The 25,329-nt window shown below is 40.5% G+C and overlaps 1 protein-coding gene across 1 annotated transcript in view; it reads left to right on the forward strand.

Annotated features, from left to right (window-relative positions):
- Positions 1 to 25,329, forward strand: part of LOC138854564 (uncharacterized) — a 53,916-nt gene that overhangs the window by 12,569 nt on the left and 16,018 nt on the right. Inside the window, exon 2 of the mRNA XM_070098522.1 lies at positions 2,517 to 2,712. Coding sequence (XP_069954623.1) covers positions 2,517 to 2,712 — 196 coding nt within the window. The remainder of the gene's footprint in view (positions 1 to 2,516; positions 2,713 to 25,329) is intronic.

The following is a 25,329-nucleotide window of genomic DNA, read 5'->3' on the forward strand; positions in this document are numbered from 1 at the left end:
AAATGTTAAAAGCGGGAGGGGGGGGATATAGTGCTGGAGTGGTTGGTAATTTTGTTTAATAAATGTATGGGAGAGGGGAAGGTACCTAGGGATTGGCAGAGAGCATGTGTAGTCCCTTTATATAAAGGGAAGGGAGACAAAAGAAATTGTAAAAATTATAGAGGAATTAGTATGAGTATACCAGGAAAAGTGTACGGTAGGGTTATTACTGAAAGAATTAGAGGCAAGACAGAGAGTAGGATTGTGGATGAGCAAGGAGGTTTCAGAGTGGGTAGGGGATGTGTAGATCAAGTGTTTACATTGAAGCATATATGTGAACAGTATTTAGATAAAGGTAGGGAAGTTTTCATTGCATTTATGGATTTAGAAAAGGCATATGATAGAGTGGATAGGGGAGCAATGTGGCAGATGTTGCAAGTATATGGAATAGGTGATAAATTACTAAATGCTGTAAAGAGTTTTTATGAGGACAGTGAGGCTCAGGTTAGGGTGTGTAGAAGAGAGGGAAAATACTTCCCGGTAAAAGTAGGTCTTAGACAGGGATGTGTAATGTCACCATGGTTGTTTAATATATTTATAGATGGGGTTGTAAAGGAAGTAAATGCTAGGGTGTTCAGGAGAGGGGTGGGATTAAATTATGGGGAATCAAATACAAAATGGGAATTGACACAGTTACTTTTTGCTGATGATACTGTGCTTATGGGAGATTCTAAAGAAAAATTGCTAAGGTTAGTGGACGAGTTTGGGAGTGTGTGTAAAGGTAAAAAGTTGAAAGTGAACATAGAAAAGAGTAAGGTGATGAGGGTATCAAATGATTTAGATAAAGAAAAATTGAATGTTTTCAGATATTTGGGAGATGACGTATCAGTGGATGGATTTACGAAGGATGAGGTTAATATTAGAATTGATGAGGGAAAAAAGGTGAGTGGTGCATTGAGGTATATGTGGAGGCAAAGAACGTTATCTATGGAGGCAAAGAAGGGAATGTATGAAAGTATAGTAGTACCAACACTCTTATATGGGTGTGAAGCTTGGGTTGTGAATGCTGCAGCGAGGAGGCGGTTGGAGGCAGTGGAGATGTCCTGTCTAAGGACAATGTGTGGTGTAAATATTATGCAGAAAATTCGGAGTGTGGAAATTAGGAGAAGGTGTGGAGTTAATAAAAGTATTAGTCAGAGGGCTGAAGAGGGGTTGTTGAGGTGGTTTGGTCATTTAGAGAGAATGGATTGAAGTAGAATAAAATGGAGAGCGTATAAATCTGTAGGGGAAGGAAGGCGAGGTAGGGATCGCCCTTGAAAAGGTTGGAGGGAAGGGGTAAAGGAGTTTGTGTGGGTGAGGGGCTTGGACTTCCAGCAAGCATGCGTGAGCTTGTTAAATAGGAGTGAATGGAGACGAATGGTTTTTGGTACCTGACGAGCTGTTGGAGTGTGAGCAGGGTAATATTTAGTGAAGGGATTCAGGGAAACCGGTTATTTTACATAACCGGGCTTGAGTACTGGAAATGGGAAGTACAATACCTGCACTTTAAAGGAGGGGTTTGGGATATTGGCAGTTTGGAGGGATATGTTGTGTATCTTTATACATATATACGTCTAAACTGTTGTGTTCTGAGCACTTCTGCAAAAACAGTGATTAAATATGAGTGAGGTGAATGTGTTTAATGATGATGAAAGTATTTTCTTTTTGGGGATTTTCTTTTTGGGTCACCCTGCCTTGGTGGGAGACGGCCGACTTGTTTGAAAAATCATAAATCCATTTTATACAGATGCACAGAAAGTACCGGCAATTAATTTTGTGAACCAATCACCATCGTCGTTATAAGCTGCGTCAATTCATTCATGACAACAGACTATGCTCCTCTGTTTACTACGTCTGAGTTGCCTGATATTTCTTCCCAGGAAAAAGTGTCCAGGAACTTTTTTCCGCAACTGTACATGTATGTTATATAATAATCCTGCCTGTGCTTCAGAGTCTTCACGACTGCGGTGATCTTCACCACCAACAAGGCTGAGGGAATGATTACCTCGTATTTTGTATATAGTTCTACTGTCTTCCCTTTATGTCCTTATATTGTATTAATAAAGTCACTGAATGGATAAACGTCTACAAATAAAGATACCCAAATGTTGTATATGTGTGTCTAATTCTTCATCTCATCGGTATTGTATACCATACATATACACACCGAACTAACCATAACTCGGGCGGGGATAGAACCCGCGATCAGAGAGTCTCAAAACTCCAGACCGTCGCGTTAGCCAGTTAGCGGGTTCTATCCCCGCCCGAGGTATGGTTTGTTTGCAATCGTGTCATTACGATTTCGTGAGTCATGTTGACAGACTGGACTAATATATGAGTGAAAATGGCAGCGTTTGATTAGTACCTGAGGCTCTTGGGCCACTTTGGGAAAAAAAATGGAAAAAAATATGTGGGTAAGAGTGGGTGGTTTTAATAGCGACCTGCCTTGTATGGGCCAGTAGGCCTTCTGCAGTGTTTCTACATTCTTATGTTCTTAGGTCCCGGACTGGCTGAAGGCAGAGTTGGAGGGTGCCGACGAAGTGTGGCCAGGAGGCAAGGATGCCAGGAAGAAGCAGAAGCCTCCACGCCGGAAACCTTCCCCGCCTAGAAGGACATCCAAACAAGCCGGTAAAGACAGGTTTAACGACCACAACAACAGGAGACAGGGTAGAGTGACAGCCAGGACAGAGCTACGTGAGTTCGTTCAGGGTTACTGTCCCTATATATGCTGTCTGCGACATTATCTGCTGCGCTGCGCTTGTCTGCTCTCCCTGTAGTTGTCTGCTGACTGTAACATAGCTAACCTGAGACTCTGCTCTCCCTGCAGTTGTCTGCTGACTGTGACAGAGCTAACCTGAGACTCTGCTCTCCCTGCAGTTGTCTGCTGACTGTGACATAGCTAACCTGAGACTCTGCTCTCCCTGCAGTTGTCTGCTGACTGTGACAGAGCTAACCTGAGACTCTGCTCTCTCTGTAGTTGTCTGCTGACTGTAACATAGCTAACCTGAGACTCTGCTCTCTCTGCCGTTGTCTGCTGACTGTAACATAGCTAACCCGAGACTCTGCTCTCCCTGCAGTTGTCTGCTGACTGTAACAGAGCTAACCTGAGACTCTGCTCTCCCTGCAGTTGTCTGCTGACTGTAACAGAGCTAACCTGAGACTCTGCTCTCCCTGTAGTTGTCTGCTGACTGTGACAGAGCTAACCTGAGACTCTGCTTTCCCTGCAGTTGTCTGCTGACTGTGACAGAGCTAACCCGAGTCTCTGCTAGTAATAGAGAGTAACTCGTTATGACAAGTCTACCAAATCATGCAATGACGACCCCCCCCCCATCTCTCTCAAAAAATAAAAATATTTTCAACAAGTCGGTCGTCTCCCACCGAGGCAGGGTGACCCAAAAATAAAGAAAATCCCCAAAAAGAAAATACTTTCATCATCATTCAACACTTTCACCACACTTTCACTCACACATAATCACTGTTTTTACAGAGGTGCTCAGGATACAACAGTTTAGAAGCATATATAAAGATAAAATCTCTTAAATGTAACACATCCCTCCAAACTGCTAATGTTCCAAACACCTCCTTCAGAGTGCAGGCATTGTACTTCCCTGTTCCAGGACTTAAGTCCGGCTATATAAAAATAACCGGTTTCCCTGAATCCCTTCACTAAATATTACCCTGCTCACACTCCAACAGCTCGTCAGGTCCCAAAAACCATTCGTCTCCATTCACTCCTATTTAATACGCTCACGCAAGCTTGCTAGAAGTCCAAGCCCCTCGCCCACAAAACCTCCTTCTCCCCCTCCCTCCAACCTTTTCGAGGACGACCCTTACCCCGTCTTCCTTCCCATACAGATTTATACGCTCTCCATGTTATTCTACTTCGATCCATTCTCTCTACATGACCAAACCACCTCAACAACCCCTCTTCTGCCCTCTGACTAATACTTTTATTAACTCCACACTTTCTCCTAATTTCCACACTCCGAATTCTCTGCATAATATTTACACCACACATTGTCCTTAGACAGGACATCTCCACTGCCTCCAACCGCCTCCTCGCTGCAGCATTCACAACCCAAGCTTCACACCCATATAAGAGTGTTGGTACTACTATACTTTCATACATTCCCTTCTTTGCCTCCATAGATAACGTTTTTTGTCTCCACAGATACCTCAAAGCACCACTCATCTGTTTTTCCTTCATCACTTCTGTGGTTAACCTCATCCTTCATAAATCCATCCGCTGACGAGTCAACTCTCAAATATCTGAAAACATTCACTTCTTCCATACTCCCTCTCTCCAATTTGATATCAAATTTTTCTTTATCTAAATCATTTGATACCCTCATCACCTTACTCATATCTATGTTCACTTTCAACGTTCTACCTTCACACACCCTCCCAAACTCGTCCACTAACCTTTACAACTTTTCTTTAGAATCTCCCATAAGCACAGTATCATCAGCAAAAAGTAACTGTGTCAATTCCCATTTTGTATTTGATTCCCCATAATTTAATCCCACCCCTCTCCTGAACACCCTAGCATTTACTTCTTTTACAACCCCATCTATAAATATATTAAACAACCATGGTGACATTACACATCCCTGTCTAAGACCTACTTTAACCGGGAAGTATTCTCCCTCACTTCTACGCACCCTAACCTGAGCCTCACTATCCTCATAAAAACTCTTTACAGCATTTAGTAATTTATCACCTATTCCATATACTTGCAACATCTGCCACATTTGCTCCCTTATCCACTCTATTATATGCCTTTTTTTAAATCCATAAATGCAATGAAAAACTTCCCTACCTTTATCTAAATACTGTTCACATATATGCTTCAATGTAAACACTTGATCTACACATCCGCTACCCACTCTGAAACCTCCTTGCTCATCCACAATCCTACTCTGTCTTGCCTCTAATTCTTATAATAATAACCCTACAGTACACTTTTCCTGGTATACTCAGTAAACTTATTTCTCTATTTTTTTTTACAATCTCTTTTGTCCCCCTTCCCTTTATATAAAGGGACTATAGATGCTCTCTGCCACTCTGTAGGTACGTTCCCCTCTTTCATACATTTATTAAACAAAAATACCACCTACTCCAACACAATATCCTCCCCCCCCTGCTTTAAACATTTGTCATGATCCCATCAGTTCCAGCTGTTTTACCTCTTTCATTCTTCGTAATGCCTCACGCACCTCCCCCACACTCACATCCTGCTCTTCCTCACTCCTAAAAGATGTTATACCTCCCTAGCTCTTCAAAATATTCCCACCATCTACCCACTAACTCCAGCTCCTCATCTACTAACTCCGCTACTCTGTTTTTAACTGACAAATCCATACGTTCCCTAGGCTTTCTTAACTTGTTTAACTCCAATTTTTTTTCTTATTTTCATTAAAATTTCTTGACAGTGCCTCTCCCACTCTATCATCTGCTCTCCTTTTGCACTCTCTCACCACTCTCTTCACCTTTCTTTTACTTTCCATATACTCTGCTCTTCTTATAACACTTCTGCTTTGTAAAAACCTCTCATAAGCTACCTTTTTCTCTTTTATCACACCCTTTACTTCATCATTCCACCAATCACTCATCTTTCCTCCTGCACCCACCCTCCTATAACCACAAACTTCTGCCCCACATTCTAATACTGCATTTTTAAAACTATTCCAACCCTCTTCAACCCCCCCACTACTCATACTTGCACTAGCCCACCTTTCTGCCAATAGTTGCTTGTATCTCACCCTAATTTCCTCCTCCCTTAGTTTATATACTTTCACTTTTCTCATACTTGTTGTTGCCATTTTCCTTTCGTCTCATCTACCTTTTACTCTAACTGTAGCTACAACTAAATAATGATCTGATATATCAGTTGCCCCTCTATAAACGTGTACATCCTGGAGCCTACCCATCAACCTTTTATCCACCAATACATAATCTAACAAACTGCTTTCATTATGTACTATATCATACCTTGTATATTTATTTATCCTCTTTTTCATGAAATATGTATTACTTATTACCAAACCTCTTTCTACACATAGCTCAATTAAAGGCTCCCTATTTTAATTTACCTCTGGCACCCCAAATTTACCTACTACTCCCTCCACAACATTTTTATCCACTTTAGCATTGAAATCCCCAACCACCATTACTCTCACACTTGATTCAAAACTCCCCATGCATTCGCTCAACATTTCCCAACATCTCTTTCTCTCCTCTATACTTCTCTCTTCTCCAGGTGCATAAATGCTTATTATAACCCACTTTTCACTTCCAACCCTTATTTTACTCCTCATAATCCTTGAATTAATACATTTATATTCCCTCTTTTCCTGCCATATCTTATCCTTCAACGTTATTGGTACTCCTTCTTTAGCTCTAACTCTATCTGAAACCCCTGACCTAATCCCATTTATTCCTCTCCACTGAAACTCTCCCACCCCCTTCAGCTTTGTTTCACTTAAAGCCAGGACATCCAGCTTCTTCTCATTCATAACATCCACAATCATCTCTTTCTTATCATTCGCACAACATCCACGCACATTCAGACTTACCACTTTGACGGTTTTCTTCTTGTTCTTTATAGTAAGCTAATACGGGAAAAGGAGTTACTAGTCCATTGTTCCCGGCATTTTAGTTAACTTTTACAACACACATGACTTACGGAAGAAAGATTCTTATTCCACTTCCCCATGGTTATAAAAGGAAAAGTAATAAGAACAAGAACTATTAAGATAAAATCAAAGAAAACTCAGATGAGTGTGTATAAATAAACGTGTACATGTATGTGTAGTGTGACCTAAGTGTAAGTAGAAGTAGCAAGATGTACCTGTAATCTTGCATATTTATGAGACAGACAAAAGACACCAGCAATCCTACCATCATGTAAAACAATTACAGGCTTTCGTTTTACACTCACTTGGCAGGACGGTAGTACCTCCCTGGGTGGTTGCTGTCTACCAACCTACTACCACAGGACGGTAGTACCTCCCTGGGTGGTTGCTGTCTACCAACCTACTACCACAGGACGGTAGTACCTCCCTGGGTGGTTGCTGTCTACCAACCTACTACCACAGGACGGTAGTAACTCCCTGGGTGGTTGCTGTCTACCAACCTACTACCACAGGACGGTAGTACCTCCCTGGGTGGTTGCTGTCTACCAACCTACTACCACAGGACGGTAGTACCTCCCTGGATGGTTGCTGTCTACCAACCTACTACCACAGGACGGTAGTACCTCCCTGGGTGGTTGCTGTCTACCAACCTACTACCACAGGACGGTAGTACCTCCCTGGGTGGTTGCTGTCTACCAACCTACTACCAAAAAAAAAAGAAAACTGGTGAAATCTGGGCCTTTCACGTCATGACTAGCGCCCTTCAGGGTCTATCACGCTTTAGCGATGCCCCTAAATCCCACTATGACGAGCTCCAGTTCCTCGGATCAAGACTGCATCAGCAGGAACAAGATTTTTTTTAGTTTTTCGAATTTATTCCGGAGTTTTTGTATCTTTTCCCCGAGAGTTTAGCTCCATTTCCTCGTATCAAGGTTTCATGTTTCTCAAATTCTTTGCAACAACAATTCCCTCGATTTGTAAATGTGAAAATTCGATTTTTTTACTGACATATAAGTCCACCCACTCACGTCACGTGACAAGTCGTGCCGCCGTGCCGCCGTGCCGCCGTGCCGCCGTGCCGCCGTGCCGCCGTGTTTATTCGCATTTTTTCACGGTCTCTCTTGCTGCTAGAACTTAAAACTGCGCCATTGAACTTATAAGATATATCCCTCCAGCAATTAGAACTAATCTAGCAGAAAATAATATATACTGAGTCAAAAAAGGTGAATCAGTGTACAATAAGGCAGCATAACCATACTATCAGAGGGGGACTTTAGACCTAGTGTGCCACTGAAAATAATATTACAACTTTCCTGTCAGAGGAAAGACAGTCTTCCTGATAACACTGTGTTATGTATTGTGTTGTAGTGTATACAACAGTGGTACCTTAGTGTTATACCACAGTGGTACCCTAGTGTTATGTATAGTGTTGTAGTGTATACCACAGTGGTACCCTGGTGTTATGTATAGTGTTGTAGTGTATACCACAGTGGTACCCTAGTGTTATGTATAGTGTTGTAGTGTATACCACAGTGGTACCCTGGTGTTATGTATAGTGTTGTAGTGTATACCACAGTGGTACCCTAGTGTTATGTATAGTGTTGTAGTGTATACCACAGTGGTACCCTAGTGTTATATATAGTGTTGTAGTGTATACCACAGTGGTACCCTAGTGTTATGTATAGTGTTGTAGTGTATACCACAGTGGTACCCTAGTGTTATATATAGTGTTGTAGTGTATACCACAGTGGTACCCTAGTGTTATATATAGTGTTGTAGTGTATACCACAGTGGTACCCTGGTGTTATGTATAGTGTTGTAGTGTATACCACAGTGGTACCCTAGTGTTATATATAGTGTTGTAGTGTATACCACAGTGGTACCCTAGTGTTATATATAGTGTTGTAGTGTATACCACAGTGGTACCCTAGTGTTATATATAGTGTTGTAGTGTATACCACAGTGGTACCCTAGTGTTATGTATAGTGTTGTAGTGTATACCACAGTGGTACCCTGGTGTTATATATAGTGTTGTAGTGTATACCACAGTGGTACCCTAGTGTTATATATAGTAGTGTATACCACAGTGTACCCTAGTATATATAGTGTTGTAGTGTATACCACAGTGGTACCCCAGTGTTATGTATAGTGTTGTAGTGTATACCACAGTGGTACCTAGTGTTATATATAGTGTTGTAGTGTATACCACAGTGGTACCCTAGTGTTATATATAGTGTTGTAGTGTATACCACAGTGGTACCCTAGTGTTATGTATAGTGTTGTAGTGTGTACCACAGTGGTACCCTAGTGTTATGTATAGTGTTGTAGTGTATACCACAGTGGTACCCTAGTGTTATGTATAGTGTTGTAGTGTATACCACAGTGGTACCCTAGTGTTATGTATAGTGTTGTAGTGTATACCACAGTGGTACCCTAGTGTTATATATAGTGTTGTAGTGTATACCACAGTGGTACCCTGTTATATATAGTGTTAGTGTATAGTGTTGTAGTGTATGTATACCACAGTGGTACCCTAGTGTTATATATAGTGTTGTAGTGTATACCACAGTGGTACCCTAGTGTTATATATAGTGTTGTAGTGTATACCACAGTGGTACCCTAGTGTTATATATAGTGTTGTAGTGTATACCACAGTGGTACCCTAGTGTTATATATAGTGTTGTAGTGTATACCACAGTGGTACCCTAGTGTTATGTATAGTGTTGTAGTGTATACCACAGTGGTACCCTAGTGTTATGTATAGTGTTGTAGTGTATACCACAGTGGTACCCTAGTGTTATGTATAGTGTTGTAGTGTATACCACAGTGGTACCCTAGTGTTATGTATAGTGTTGTAGTGTATACCACAGTGGTACCCTAGTGTTATATATAGTGTTGTAGTGTATACCACAGTGGTACCCTAGTGTTATATATAGTGTTGTAGTGTATACCACAGTGGTACCCTAGTGTTATGTATAGTGTTGTAGTGTATACCACAGTGGTACCCTAGTGTTATATATAGTGTTGTAGTGTATACCACAGTGGTACCCTAGTGTTATATATAGTGTTGTAGTGTATACCACAGTGGTACCCTACCCTCGTGTTATATATAGTGTTGTAGTGTATACCACAGTGGTACCCTAGTGTTATATATAGTGTTGTAGTGTATACCACAGTGGTACCCTAGTGTTATATATAGTGTTGTAGTGTATACCACAGTGGTACCCTAGTGTTATATATAGTGTTGTAGTGTATACCACAGTGGTACCCTAGTGTTATATATAGTGTTGTAGTGTATACCACAGTGGTACCCTAGTGTTATATATAGTGTTGTAGTGTATACCACAGTGGTACCCTAGTGTTATATATAGTGTTGTAGTGTATACCACAGTGGTACCCTAGTGTTATATATAGTGTTGTAGTGTATACCACAGTGGTACCCTAGTGTTATATATAGTGTTGTAGTGTATACCACAGTGGTACCCTAGTGTTATATATAGTGTTGTAGTGTATACCACAGTGGTACCCTAGTGTTATATATAGTGTTGTAGTGTATACCACAGTGGTACCCTAGTGTTATATATAGTGTTGTAGTGTATACCACAGTGGTACCCTAGTGTTATATATAGTGTTGTAGTGTATACCACAGTGGTACCCTAGTGTTATATATAGTGTTGTAGTGTATACCACAGTGGTACCCTAGTGTTATATATAGTGTTGTAGTGTATACCACAGTGGTACCCTAGTGTTATATATAGTGTTGTAGTGTATACCACAGTGGTACCCTAGTGTTATGTATAGTGTTGTAGTGTATACCACAGTGGTACCCTAGTGTTATGTATAGTGTTGTAGTGTATACCACAGTGGTACCCTAGTGTTATGTATAGTGTTGTAGTGTATACCACAGTGGTACCCTAGTGTTATGTATAGTGTTGTAGTGTATACCACAGTGGTACCCTAGTGTTATATATAGTGTTGTAGTGTATACCACAGTGGTACCCTAGTGTTATATATAGTGTTGTAGTGTATACCACAGTGGTACCCTAGTGTTATGTATAGTGTTGTAGTGTATACCACAGTGGTACCCTAGTGTTATATATAGTGTTGTAGTGTATACCACAGTGGTACCCTAGTGTTATATATAGTGTTGTAGTGTATACCACAGTGGTACCCTAGTGTTATATATAGTGTTGTAGTGTATACCACAGTGGTACCCTAGTGTTATGTATAGTGTTGTAGTGTATACCACAGTGGTACCCTAGTGTTATGTATAGTGTTGTAGTGTATACCACAGTGGTACCCTAGTGTTATATATAGTGTTGTAGTGTATACCACAGTGGTACCCTAGTGTTATGTATAGTGTTAGTTACGTATAGTGTTGTAGTGTATACCACAGTGGTACCCTAGTGTTATATATAGTGTTGTAGTGTATACCACAGTGGTACCTTAGTGTTATATATAGTGTTGTAGTGTATACCACAGTGGTACCCTAGTGTTATATATAGTGTTGTAGTGTATACCACAGTGGTACCCTAGTGTTATATATAGTGTTGTAGTGTATACCACAGTGGTACCCTAGTGTTATATATAGTGTTGTAGTGTATACCACAGTGGTACCCTAGTGTTATATATAGTGTTGTAGTGTATACCACAGTGGTACCCTAGTGTTATGTATAGTGTTGTAGTGTATACCACAGTGGTACCCTAGTGTTATGTATAGTGTTGTAGTGTATACCACAGTGGTACCCTAGTGTTATAGTATAGTGTTGTAGTGTATACCACAGTGGTACCCTAGTGTTATGTATAGTGTTGTAGTGTATACCACAGTGGTACCCTAGTGTTATATATAGTGTTGTAGTGTATACCACAGTGGTACCCTAGTGTTATGTATAGTGTTGTAGTGTATACCACAGTGGTACCCTAGTGTTATATATAGTGTTGTAGTGTATACCACAGTGGTACCCTAGTGTTATGTATAGTGTTGTAGTGTATACCACAGTGGTACCCTAGTGTTATGTATAGTGTTGTAGTGTATACCACAGTGGTACCCTAGTGTTATGTATAGTGTTGTAGTGTATACCACAGTGGTACCCTAGTGTTATGTATAGTGTTGTAGTGTATACCACAGTGGTACCCTAGTGTTATATATAGTGTTGTAGTGTATACCACAGTGGTACCCTAGTGTTATGTATAGTGTTGTAGTGTATACCACAGTGGTACCCTAGTGTTATATATAGTGTTGTAGTGTATACCACAGTGGTACCCTAGTGTTATATATAGTGTTGTAGTGTATACCACAGTGGTACCCTAGTGTTATGTATAGTGTTGTAGTGTATACCACAGTGGTACCCTAGTGTTATGTATAGTGCTGTAGTATAGTGTTGTAGTGTATACCACAGTGGTACCCTAGTGTTATATATAGTGTTGTAGTGTATACCACAGTGGTACCCTAGTGTTATGTATAGTGTTGTAGTGTATACCACAGTGGTACCCTAGTGTTATATATAGTGTTGTAGTGTATACCACAGTGGTACCCTAGTGTTATATATAGTGTTGTAGTGTATACCACAGTGGTACCCTAGTGTTATGTATAGTGTTGTAGTGTATACCACAGTGGTACCCTAGTGTTATATATAGTGTTGTAGTGTATACCACAGTGGTACCCTAGTGTTATGTATAGTGTTGTAGTGTATACCACAGTGGTACCCTAGTGTTATATATAGTGTTGTAGTGTATACCACAGTGGTACCCTAGTGTTATGTATAGTGTTGTAGTGTATACCACAGTGGTACCCTAGTGTTATATATAGTGTTGTAGTGTATACCACAGTGGTACCTTAGTGTTATATATAGTGTTGTAGTGTATACCACAGTGGTACCCTAGTGTTATATATAGTGTTGTAGTGTATACCACAGTGGTACCCTAGTAGTGTGTTGTATACCACAGTGGTACCCTAGTGTTATATATAGTGTTGTAGTGTATACCACAGTGGTACCCTGGTGTTATATATAGTGTTGTAGTGTATACCACAGTGGTACCCTAGTGTTATATATAGTGTTGTAGTGTATACCACAGTGGTACCCTAGTGTTATATATAGTGTTGTAGTGTATACCACAGTGGTACCCTAGTGTTATATATAGTGTTGTAGTGTATACCACAGTGGTACCCTAGTGTTATGTATAGTGTTGTAGTGTATACCACAGTGGTACCCTAGTGTTATATATAGTGTTGTAGTGTATACCACAGTGGTACCCTAGTGTTATATATAGTGTTGTAGTGTATACCACAGTGGTACCCTAGTGTTATATATAGTGTTGTAGTGTATACCACAGTGGTACCCTAGTGTTATATATAGTGTTGTAGTGTATACCACAGTGGTACCCTAGTGTTATATATAGTGTTGTAGTGTATACCACAGTGGTACCCTAGTGTTATATATAGTGTTGTAGTGTATACCACAGTGGTACCCTAGTGTTATGTATAGTGTTGTAGTGTATACCACAGTGGTACCCTAGTGTTATATATAGTGTTGTAGTGTATACCACAGTGGTACCCTAGTGTTATATATAGTGTTGTAGTGTATACCACAGTGGTACCCTAGTGTTATGTATAGTGTTGTAGTGTATACCACAGTGGTACCCTAGTGTTATGTATAGTGTTGTAGTGTATACCACAGTGGTACCCTAGTGTTATGTATAGTGTTGTAGTGTATACCACAGTGGTACCCTAGTGTTATGTATAGTGTTGTAGTGTATACCACAGTGGTACCCTAGTGTTATGTATAGTGTTGTAGTGTATACCACAGTGGTACCCTAGTGTTATGTATAGTGTTGTAGTGTATACCACAGTGGTACCCTAGTGTTATATATAGTGTTGTAGTGTATACCACAGTGGTACCCTAGTGTTATGTATAGTGTTGTAGTGTATACCACAGTGGTACCCTAGTGTTATGTATAGTGTTGTAGTGTATACCACAGTGGTACCCTAGTGTTATGTATAGTGTTGTAGTGTATACCACAGTGGTACCCTAGTGTTATATATAGTGTTGTAGTGTATACCACAGTGGTACCCTAGTGTTATATATAGTGTTGTAGTGTATACCACAGTGGTACCCTAGTGTTATGTATAGTGTTGTAGTGTATACCACAGTGGTACCCTAGTGTTATATATAGTGTTGTAGTGTATACCACAGTGGTACCCTAGTGTTATGTATAGTGTTGTAGTGTATACCACAGTGGTACCCTAGTGTTATGTATAGTGTTGTAGTGTATACCACAGTGGTACCCTAGTGTTATGTATAGTGTTGTAGTGTATACCACAGTGGTACCCTAGTGTTATATATAGTGTTGTAGTGTATACCACAGTGGTACCCTAGTGTTATGTATAGTGTTGTAGTGTATACCACAGTGGTACCCTAGTGTTATATATAGTGTTGTAGTGTATACCACAGTGGTACCCTAGTGTTGTAGTGTATACCACAGTGTACCCTAGTGTTATGTATAGTGTTGTAGTGTATACCACAGTGGTACCCTAGTGTTATGTATAGTGTTGTAGTGTATACCACAGTGGTACCCTAGTGTTATGTATAGTGTTGTAGTGTATACCACAGTGGTACCCTAGTGTTATGTATAGTGTTGTAGTGTATACCACAGTGGTACCCTAGTGTTATGTATAGTGTTGTAGTGTATACCACAGTGGTACCCTAGTGTTATGTATAGTGTTGTAGTGTATACCACAGTGGTACCCTAGTGTTATGTATAGTGTTGTAGTGTATACCACAGTGGTACCCTAGTGTTATGTATAGTGTTGTAGTGTATACCACAGTGGTACCCTAGTGTTATGTATAGTGTTGTAGTGTATACCACAGTGGTACCCTAGTGTTATGTATAGTGTTGTAGTGTATACCACAGTGGTACCCTAGTGTTATATATAGTGTTGTAGTGTATACCACAGTGGTACCCTAGTGTTATATATAGTGTTGTAGTGTATACCACAGTGGTACCCTAGTGTTATATATAGTGTTGTAGTGTATACCACAGTGGTACCCTAGTGTTATATATATGTTGTAGTGTGTAGTGGTACCCTAGTGTTATGTATAGTGTTGTAGTGTATACCACAGTGGTACCCTTGTGTTATACATAGTGTTGTAGTGTATACCACAGTGGTACCCTAGTGTTAGTGTATAGTGTTGTAGTATACCACAGTGGTACCCTAGTGTTATACCACAGTGGTACCCTAGTGTTATGTATAGTGTTGTAGTGTATACCACAGTGGTACCCTAGTGTTATATATAGTGTTGTAGTGTATACCACAGTGGTACCCTAGTGTTATGTATAGTGTTGTAGTGTATACCACAGTGGTACCCTAGTGTTATATATAGTGTTGTAGTGTATACCACAGTGGTACCCTAGTGTTATGTATAGTGTTGTAGTGTATACCACAGTGGTACCCTAGTGTTATATATAGTGTTGTAGTGTATACCACAGTGGTACCCTAGTGTTATGTATAGTGTTGTAGTGTATACCACAGTGGTACCCTAGTGTTATATATAGTGTTGTAGTGTATACCACAGTGGTACCCTAGTGTTATATATAGTGTTGTAGTGTATACCACAGTGGTACCCTAGTGTTATGTATAGTGTTGTAGTGTATACCACAGTGGTACCCTAGTGTTATGTATAGTGTTGTAGTGTATACCACAGTGGTACCCTAGTGTTATATATAGTGTTGTAGTGTATACCACAGTGGTACCCTAGTGTTATATATAGTGTTGTAGTGTATACCACAGTGGTACCCTAGTGTTATACATAGTGTTGTAGTGTATACCACAGTGGTACCCTAGTGTTATGTATAGTGTTGTAGTGTATACCACAGTGGTACCCTAGTGTTATATATAGTGTTGTAGTGTATACCACAGTGGTACCCTAGTGTTATATATAGTGTTGTAGTGTATACCACAGTGGTACCCTAGTGTTATATATAGTGTTGTAGTGTATACCACAGTGGTACCCTAGTGTTATATATAGTGTTGTAGTGTATACCACAGTGGTACCCTAGTGTTATACATAGTGTTGTAGTGTATACCACAGTGGTACCCTTGTGTTATATATAGAGTTGTAGTGTGTACCACAGTGGTACCCTAGTGTTATATATAGTGTTGTAGTGTATACCACAGTAGTGTTGTAGTGTATACCACAGTGGTACCCTTGTGTTATATATAGTGTTGTAGTGTATACCACAGTGGTACCCTGGTGTTATATATAGTGTTGTAGTGTATACCACAGTGGTACCCTAGTGTTATACATAGTGTTGTAGTGCATACCACAGTGGTACCCTAGTGTTATGTATAGTGCTGTAGTGTATACCACAGTGGTACCCTGGTGTTATATATAGTGTTGTAGTGTATACCACAGTGGTACCCTAGTGTTATATATAGTGTTGTAGTGTATACCACAGTGGTACCCTAGTGTTATATATAGTGTTGTAGTGTATACCACAGTGGTACCCTAGTGTTATATAGTGTTGTATAGTGTTATATATAGTAGTGTATACCACAGTGGTACCCTAGTGTTATATATAGTGTTGTAGTGTATACCACAGTGGTACCCTAGTGTTATGTATAGTGTTGTAGTGTATACCACAGTGGTACCCTAGTGTTATACATAGTGTTATATAGTGTTGTACCACAGTGGTATCCTAGAGTTATACATAGTGTTGTAGTGTGTACCACAGTGGTACCCTAGAGTTATACATAGTGTTGTACTGTGTACCACAGTGGTACCCTAGTGTTATACATAGTGTTGTAGCGTGTACCACAGTGGTATCCTAGAGTTATACATAGTGTTGTAGTGTGTACCACAGTGGTACCCTAGTGTTATACATAGTGTTGTACTGTGTACCACAGTGGTACCCTAGTGTTATACAGAGTGTTGTAGTGTATACCACAGTGGTACCCTAGTGTTATGTATAGTGTTGTAGTGTATACCACAGTGGTACCCTAGTGTTATATATAGTGTTGTAGTGTATACCACAGTGGTACCCTAGTGTTATGTATAGTGTTGTAGTGTATACCACAGTGGTACCCTAGTGTTATATATAGTGTTGTAGTGTATACCACAGTGGTACCCTAGTGTTATATATAGTGTTGTAGTGTATACCACAGTGGTACCCTAGTGTTATATATAGTGTTGTAGTGTATACCACAGTGGTACCCTAGTGTTATATATAGTGTTGTAGTGTATGCCACAGTGGTACCCTGGTGTTATGTATAGTGTTGTAGTGTATACCACAGTGGTACCCTAGTGTTATGTATAGTGTTGTAGTGTATACCACAGTGGTACCCTAGTGTTATGTATAGTGTTGTAGTGTATACCACAGTGGTACCCTAGTGTTATCCATAGTGTTGTAGTGTATACCACAGTGGTACCCTAGTGTTATGTATAGTGTTGTAGTGTATACCACAGTGGTACCCTAGTGTTATGTATAGTGTTGTAGTGTATACCACAGTGGTACCCTAGTGTTATAGTATACCACAGTGTTGTAGTGTGTTGTAGTACCACAGTGGTACCCTAGTGTTATATATAGTGTTGTAGTGTTATACCACAGTGGTACCCTAGTGTTATATATAGTGTTGTAGTGTATACCACAGTGGTACCCTAGTGTTATATATAGTGTTGTAGTGTATACCACAGTGGTACCCTAGTGTTATATATAGTGTTGTAGTGTATACCACAGTGGTACCCTAGTGTTATGTATAGTGTTGTAGTGTATACCACAGTGGTACCCTAGTGTTATATATAGTGTTGTAGTGTATACCACAGTGGTACCCTAGTGTTATACATAGTGTTGTAGTATATACCACAGTGGTACCCTAGTGTTATATATAGTGTTGTAGTGTATACCACAGTGGTACCCTAGTGTTATATATAGTGTTGTAGTGTATACCACAGTGGTACCCTAGTGTTATGTATAGTGTTGTAGTGTATACCACAGTGGTACCCTAGTGTTATATATAGTGTTGTAGTGTATACCACAGTGGTACCCTAGTGTTATACATAGTGTTGTAGTATATACCACAGTGGTACCCTAGTGTTATACATAGTGTCGTAGTGTGTACCACAGTGGTACCCTAGTGTTATACATAGTGTTGTAGCGTGTACCACAGTGGTACCCTAGTGTTATACATAGTGTTGTAGCGTGTACCACAGTGGTACCCTAGTGTTATATATAGTGTTGTAGTGTATACCACAGTGGTACCCTGGTGTTATATATAGTGTTGTAGTGTATACCACAGTAGTACCCTAATGTTATACATAGTGTTGTAGTGTATACCACAGTGGTACCCTAGTGTTATATATAGTGTTGTAGTGTATACCACAGTGGTACCCTAGTGTTATACATAGTGTTGTAGTGTATACCACAGTGGTACCCTAGTGTTATATATAGTGTTGTAGTGTATACCACAGTGGTACCCTAGTGTTATACATAGTGTTGTAGTGTGTACCACAGTGGTACCCTAGTGTTATACATAGTGTTGTAGTGTGTACCACAGTGGTACCCTAGTGTTATACATAGTGTTGTAGTGTATACCACAGTGGTACCCTAGTGTTATACATAGTGTTGTAGTGTGTACCACAGTCGTACCCTAGTGTTATACATAGTGTTGTAGTGTATAAAACAGTGGTACCCTAGTGTTATATATAGTGTTGTAGTGTGTACTACATTGGTACCTTAGTGTTATGTATAGTGTTGTAGTGTGTACCACAGTGGTACCCTAGTGTTATACATAGTGTTGTAGTGTATACCACAGTGGTACAATAGTTTTATACATAGTGTTGTAGTGTGTACCACAGTGGTACACTGGTGTTATATATAGTGTTGTAGTGTATACCACAGTGGTACCCTAGTGTTATGGTATAGTGTTATACATAGTGTAGTGTATACCACAGTGGTACCCTAGTGTTATACATAGTGTTGTAGTGTGTTCCACAGTGGTACCCTAGTGTTATAGTGTTGTAGTGTGTAGCATAGTGGTACCCTAGTGTTATGCATAGTGTTGTAGTGTGTACCACAGTGGTATATATAGTGTTGTAGTGTGTACCACAGTGGTACCCTAGTGTTATACATAGTGTTATAGTGTGTACCCTAGTGTTATATATAGTGTTGTAGTGTGTACCACAGTGGTACCCTAGTGTTATACATAGTGTTGTAGTGTGTACCACAGTGGTACCCTAGTGTTATACATAGTGTTGTAGTGTGTACCACAGTGGTACCCTAGTGTTATACATAGTGTTGTAGTGTGTACCACAGTGGTACCCTAGTGTTATACATAGTGTTGTAGTGTGTACCACAGTGGTACCCTAGTGTTATACATAGTGTTGTAGTGTGTACCACAGTGGTACCCTAGTGTTATACATAGTGTTGTAGTGTGTACCACAGTGGTACCCTAGTGTTATACATAGTGTTGTAGTGTGTACCACAGTGGTACCCTAGTGTTATACATAGTGTTGTAGTGTGTACCACAGTGGTACCCTAGTGTTATACATAGTGTTGTAGTGTGTACCACAGTGGTACCCTAGTGTTATACATAGTGTTGTAGTGTGTACCACAGTGGTACCCTAGTGTTATACATAGTGTTGTAGTGTGTACCACAGTGGTACCCTAGTGTTATACATAGTGTTGTAGTGTGTACCACAGTGGTACCCTAGTGTTATACATAGTGTTGTAGTGTGTACCACAGTGGTACCCTAGTGTTATACATAGTGTTGTAGTGTGTACCACAGTGGTACCCTAGTGTTATACATAGTGTTGTAGTGTGTACCACAGTGGTACCCTAGTGTTATACATAGTGTTGTAGTGTGTACCACAGTGGTACCCTAGTGTTATACATAGTGTTGTAGTGTGTACCACAGTGGTACCCTAGTGTTATACATAGTGTTGTAGTGTGTACCACAGTGGTACCCTAGTGTTATACATAGTGTTGTAGTGTGTACCACAGTGGTACCCTAGTGTTATACATAGTGTTGTAGTGTGTACCACAGTGGTACCCTAGTGTTATACATAGTGTTGTAGTGTGTACCACAGTGGTACCCTAGTGTTATACATAGTGTTGTAGTGTGTACCACAGTGGTACCCTAGTGTTATATATAGTGTTGTAGTGTGTACCACAGTGGTACCCTAGTGTTATACATAGTGTTGTAGTGTGTACCACAGTGGTACCCTAGTGTTATACATAGTGTTGTAGTGTGTACCACAGTGGTACCCTAGTGTTATACATAGTGTTGTAGTGTGTACCACAGTGGTACCCTAGTGTTATACATAGTGTTGTAGTGTGTACCACAGTGGTACCCTAGTGTTATACATAGTGTTGTAGTGTGTACCACAGTGGTACCCTAGTGTTATACATAGTGTTGTAGTGTGTACCACAGTGGTACCCTAGTGTTATACATAGTGTTGTAGTGTGTACCACAGTGGTACCCTAGTGTTATACATAGTGTTGTAGTGTGTACCACAGTGGTACCCTAGTGTTATACATAGTGTTGTAGTGTGTACCACAGTGGTACCCTAGTGTTATACATAGTGTTGTAGCGTGTACCACAGTGGTACCCTAGTGTTATACATAGTGTTGTAGCGTGTACCACAGTGGTACCCTAGTGTTATACATAGTGTTGTAGTGTGTACCACAGTGGTACCCTAGTGTTATACATAGTGTTGTAGTGTGTACCACAGTGGTACCCTAGTGTTATACATAGTGTTGTAGTGTGTACCACAGTGGTACCCTAGAGTTATACATCGTGTTGTAGTGTGTACCACAGTGGTACCCTAGTGTTATACATAGTGTTGTAGTGTGTACCACAGTGTACCCTAGTGTTGTACATAGTGTTGTAGTGTGTACCACAGTGGTACCCTAGTGTTATACATAGTGTTGTAGTGTGTACCACAGTGGTACCCTAGTGTTATACATAGTGTTGTAGTGTGTACCACAGTGGTACCCTAGTGTTATACATAGTGTTGTAGTGTGTACCACAGTGGTACCCTAGTGTTATACATAGTGTTGTAGCGTGTACCACAGTGGTACCCTAGTGTTATACATAGTGTTGTAGCGTGTACCACAGTGGTACCCTAGTATATGGATAATAAATGATAAGGTGAAAATAAAAATCAGAAGTGTTAGGCCCAAAGAGGCAGGTTCATGTTGTAAACAGTCGCCAGAACCTCCAACCTAGGTCTGCTGGTGTCCCTGACTTATAATTAGTAATTCCCAGGAGTTAAACATTACTGTTGAAATACGAAGAGGTGCAAAATCTCCAGGAAACACGAAAATTCTACAGTTTTGTAGAAATATGATAAATAGTGTATAGTTGTTAGTACTTATTGTGATGGAGTGACGTATACAGTGTAGTTAGCAGTGTGTGGTTAACCTGTAGTTAGCAGTGTGTGGTAAACCTGTAGCAGTGTGTGGTTAACCTGTAGTTAGCAGTTGTGGTTAGTAGTTAGCAGTGTGTGGTTAACCTGTAGTTAGCAGTGTGTGGTTAACCTGTAGTTAGCAGTGTGTGGTTAACCTGTAGTTAGCAGTGTGTGGTTAACCTGTAGTTAGCAGTGTGTGGTTAACCTGTAGTTAGCAGTGTGTGGTTAACCTGTAGTTAGCAGTGTGTGGTTAACCTGTAGTTAGCAGTGTGTGGTTAACCTGTAGTTAGCACTGTGTGGTTAACCTGTAGTTAGCAGTGTGTGGTTAACCTGTAGTTAGCAGTGTGTGGTTAACCTGTAGTTAGCAGTGTGTGGTTAACCTGTAGTTAGCAGCAGTCGCAATATACACAACGAAAATCATTATTCCTCCAGTAATCTTCATCTACAGAAGCCATCGGCGCCCAAACACGCAAGTTATTCTTTCTGTATCAAAATGAACACATATTTCTCTGTTTATTTTTTTCCAGTAGTCCTTTTCATGAGTTAGACCAAAATCACCCAGTGAGCCTAATCCGGATCTGCCGGGATTCATCCAACGACCGTATTCAAACGAATTCGTTGATAACAATGTATCCTCTGACCGGTCTCACTAACTGACGGGGCTCTACGCGCCCTAACAAACATTCAAACAATAACTACAACAAATAGTTACAATACAGATAAACAGATCTACTGTTAAGTTGCTTATTAGGAAAAAGATATACAGTGATCCACTAGATGGATTCTTCCGGATTCGCTGGATTCGAGCAGATTCAAACGGTTTGTTGGAAATAAAGCCGGATTCGGGCGGATTCAAACGGTCTCGTTGGAAATAAATCCAAATCGGAAGAACTGTTACAAAAAATTAAATACTTCTAGGAATTATAGACTAGCTAGCTAGGAGAGTTGCCAAGTATTGTAAGATGACCACAACCATGACGATCTGTGTAGTCTGCAGAAAGGGTGAGGGACGAAGACAGGCCTGGATTGTTTGCCATCTGTGTGGTCAATGGTCCCATAGTATATGCTGGGATTTTAAACCAGTTACTGCACATGACTTAAATTCAGAGAGATGTTTTTGGGTCTGTCCAAACGAGATACACCTGTATAAGGAAATGACATCTATATTAAAAGACAAGAACACCAATAAAACATCCTTCTTGAAAGACATGTCAGCATGGTATGACAGCTGGGAAAAAAAGAAGAGTGGTAGGAACAGGGCTGTCTTGGACAGTGCTCCTGAGGGTGCTAGTGCTGTCCTGGAGGACAGTGATAAGGGTGCTAGTGTTGTCCTGTAGGAAAGTGTTCCAGAGGGTCCTAGTGATGTCTTAGAAGATAGCGCTCGTGAGGGTACTAGTGTTGTCCTGGAGGACACTGAAAACAACCTTGTTTAGTCCACAGAGGTTCAAAATAGAGATACTGCTGGAGATGGAAGCACTGATGTCCATACAAGGGTAAAAGATATTGAGAAAACAGGAGAAATAAATGCACCAGCAGTGAACGCAGCTACAATAAATCCTAGCAAACAGAAATACAATCTATGTAAATACTATGCCTTGGGTATCTGCAGGAACGGTATATCTGGTAAAACAGGTGGGACATGCACCTTTGACCATCCCATAAAATGCCGCACCCACATGACAACAGGAGAGTGCAACTTCCCTTCTTGCAACTTATTTCACCCAGAAATGTGTCACACATCAATCCATGAAAGAAAATGCTACAATTCATACTGGCAGGCACATCATCTAAAGGGGACTAGAAGACAAAGACCAGCCAGACTATGGGAAACAAAAGAGAGGAGCCACAACCTCTGCAGGGACAGAGGTTTTTTAGGGCCAGGAGGGAAAAAAGACTGGCAAGAAATGACAATAATCCTACACCAACTTTAAACCCTTCTGGAGCAGAGGCCCCTATCTTTGAACAACAGGTACTAGAGCCAGCAAATAAACCCCCCCTAAATTTCACCAATACGACATTCGTCTTGGCAAACATACTGGGTCTAAAGCCGTCAAAAAGCAACAAAATTCCTTACGTCAAGGGACTGCTCACGGAGTCAAATGCAATGTGTGCAGCATTCACAGAGACCCACATAAAGGATCATTATGACAACGAAATATGGATCCCAGGTTATAACCTATTCCATTGCGACAGACTAAACAGGCAACAAGGAGGTTGGCCTGTATGTCACAGAGTTGTTCATTTGCACAGAACTACTAAACACCTCAAATGATGTAGTTGAAGTTTTGGCGGTAAATGTCGAAAACCAAAACCTTGTCATTGTGGTAGCATACAAGCCTCCAGATGCAACTTCCCAGCAATTCCAGGAGCAGCTTGAGAAAATTGACCACTGTCTGGAAAATCTCCCAACTCCTGCCCCAAACATCTTACTACTGGGAGATTTCAACCTGAGACACCTAAAATGGAGGAGTATAGCAAACAATGTTTTAGCAGAGATCACCCCGGGAGGCAGCTCAGATGAAAATTCACACACACACGAACTATTAAATCTCTCCAACAAATTCCCTTTAAACCAGCAAATAGAGCGTACAAGACTAGAAAATACGCTGGACTTCATCTTCACTAACAATGACGATCTGATACGTAATATAACTGTATCAAAGACAGTTCACTCAGATCACAACATAACAGAGGTACAGACATATATGCACAGGGCTCCGGACCAGCGAAATGTGAGCAGTCATGAAGGTCTCTTCGCAAAATTCAATTTCAATAACAAAAACATACAATGGGATCAAGTAAACCATGTCCTAAATGAAACAAGCTGGGAAGGTATTCTAAACAACATGGATCCGAACATTTGCCTTGAAAAAATAAATTCTGTTGTTTCTGAGATCTGCTCAAGACAGATTCCATTAAGAAAAAGAAAGAGAAGATGTAAACTAGAAAGAGAGAGACGTTCCCTATATATATGAAGGCAAAGAGTCACAGGGCTGCTAAGTGGGGTCAATATATCTGAAATACGAAGGGAGGCACTAATCAATGAAGCTGCAAATATCGAACTTAAGCTGAAGAAAATTGAAAAAAAATAAATACTTCTTCTCTTATGCCAAATCTTAGGGAAAAACAACATTCAGTATTGGACCCCTGCTTAGGCGGGATGGGACATACACAGATGATAGCCAAGAAATGGGTGAGATACTAAAGTCCCAATATGACTCAGTGTTCAGCGAGCCACTGCCCACTCTAAGGGCCGACAATCAAAATGAATTCTTTATGAACGAAACCCAAAAATTGGTCATCCCAAAAATCTTGGATATTTAATTCCACAAGACTTTGAAGAGGCAATTAATGACATGCCATGCACTCTCCCCCAGGCCAAGACTCGTGGAACTCCGTGTTCATCAAGAATTGCAAGAAGCCCCTATCGCGTGCCTTCAGCATTTTATGGAGAGGGAGCATGGACACAGAGGTCATCCCACACACACTAAAGACAACATAGCCCCTCTCCACAAAGGTGGCAGTAAAGCAATTGCAAAGAACTACAGACCGATAGCACTAACATCCTATATCATAAAAATCTTTGAGAGGGTTCTAAGAAGCAAGATAGCCAACCACCTAGATACCCATCAGTTACACAAGCCAGGTCAACACGGGTTTAGATCAGGTCGCTCCTGCCTGTCCCAGCTACTGGACCACTATTCCAAGGTCTTGGATGTAGTATACACAGATGTACTATACGCAGACTTTGCAAAATCATTCGACAAGTCTGATCATGGTGTAATAGCACACAAAATGCGGAATAAAGGATTAACGGGAAAAGTTGGTAGATGGATCTACAACTTCCTGACAAATAGAACACAAAGAGTAATAGTAAACAGAGTAAAGTCCCAGGCAGCCATGGTAAAATGTTGTTCCACAAGGCACAGTACTCGCTCCTATTCTATTCCTCATCCTCATTTCTGACATAGACAGAGATGTAAGCCATAGCTCCGTGTCTTCCTCTGCGGATGACACCCGGATCACCATGGCAGTGACCTCCATCGAAGACACTGCGAGACTCCAAGTGGACATCAACCAAATCTTCGAGTGGGCCACTCAAAACAGTATGAAGTTCAACGAGTAGAAATTTCAACTACTTAGATATGGACAACTTGAAGAAATTAAAAATGTGTCAGGGTATACCACAAATTCTAACCATACAATAGAAAAGTAATGTGAAGAACCTCGGAGTGAGATTGCCAAAAAGAAATTGTATTACTGTTGTTTT

Source organism: Cherax quadricarinatus, chromosome 62, assembly GCF_038502225.1.
Source record: "Cherax quadricarinatus isolate ZL_2023a chromosome 62, ASM3850222v1, whole genome shotgun sequence".
Lineage (NCBI taxonomy): Eukaryota > Metazoa > Arthropoda > Malacostraca > Decapoda > Parastacidae > Cherax > Cherax quadricarinatus.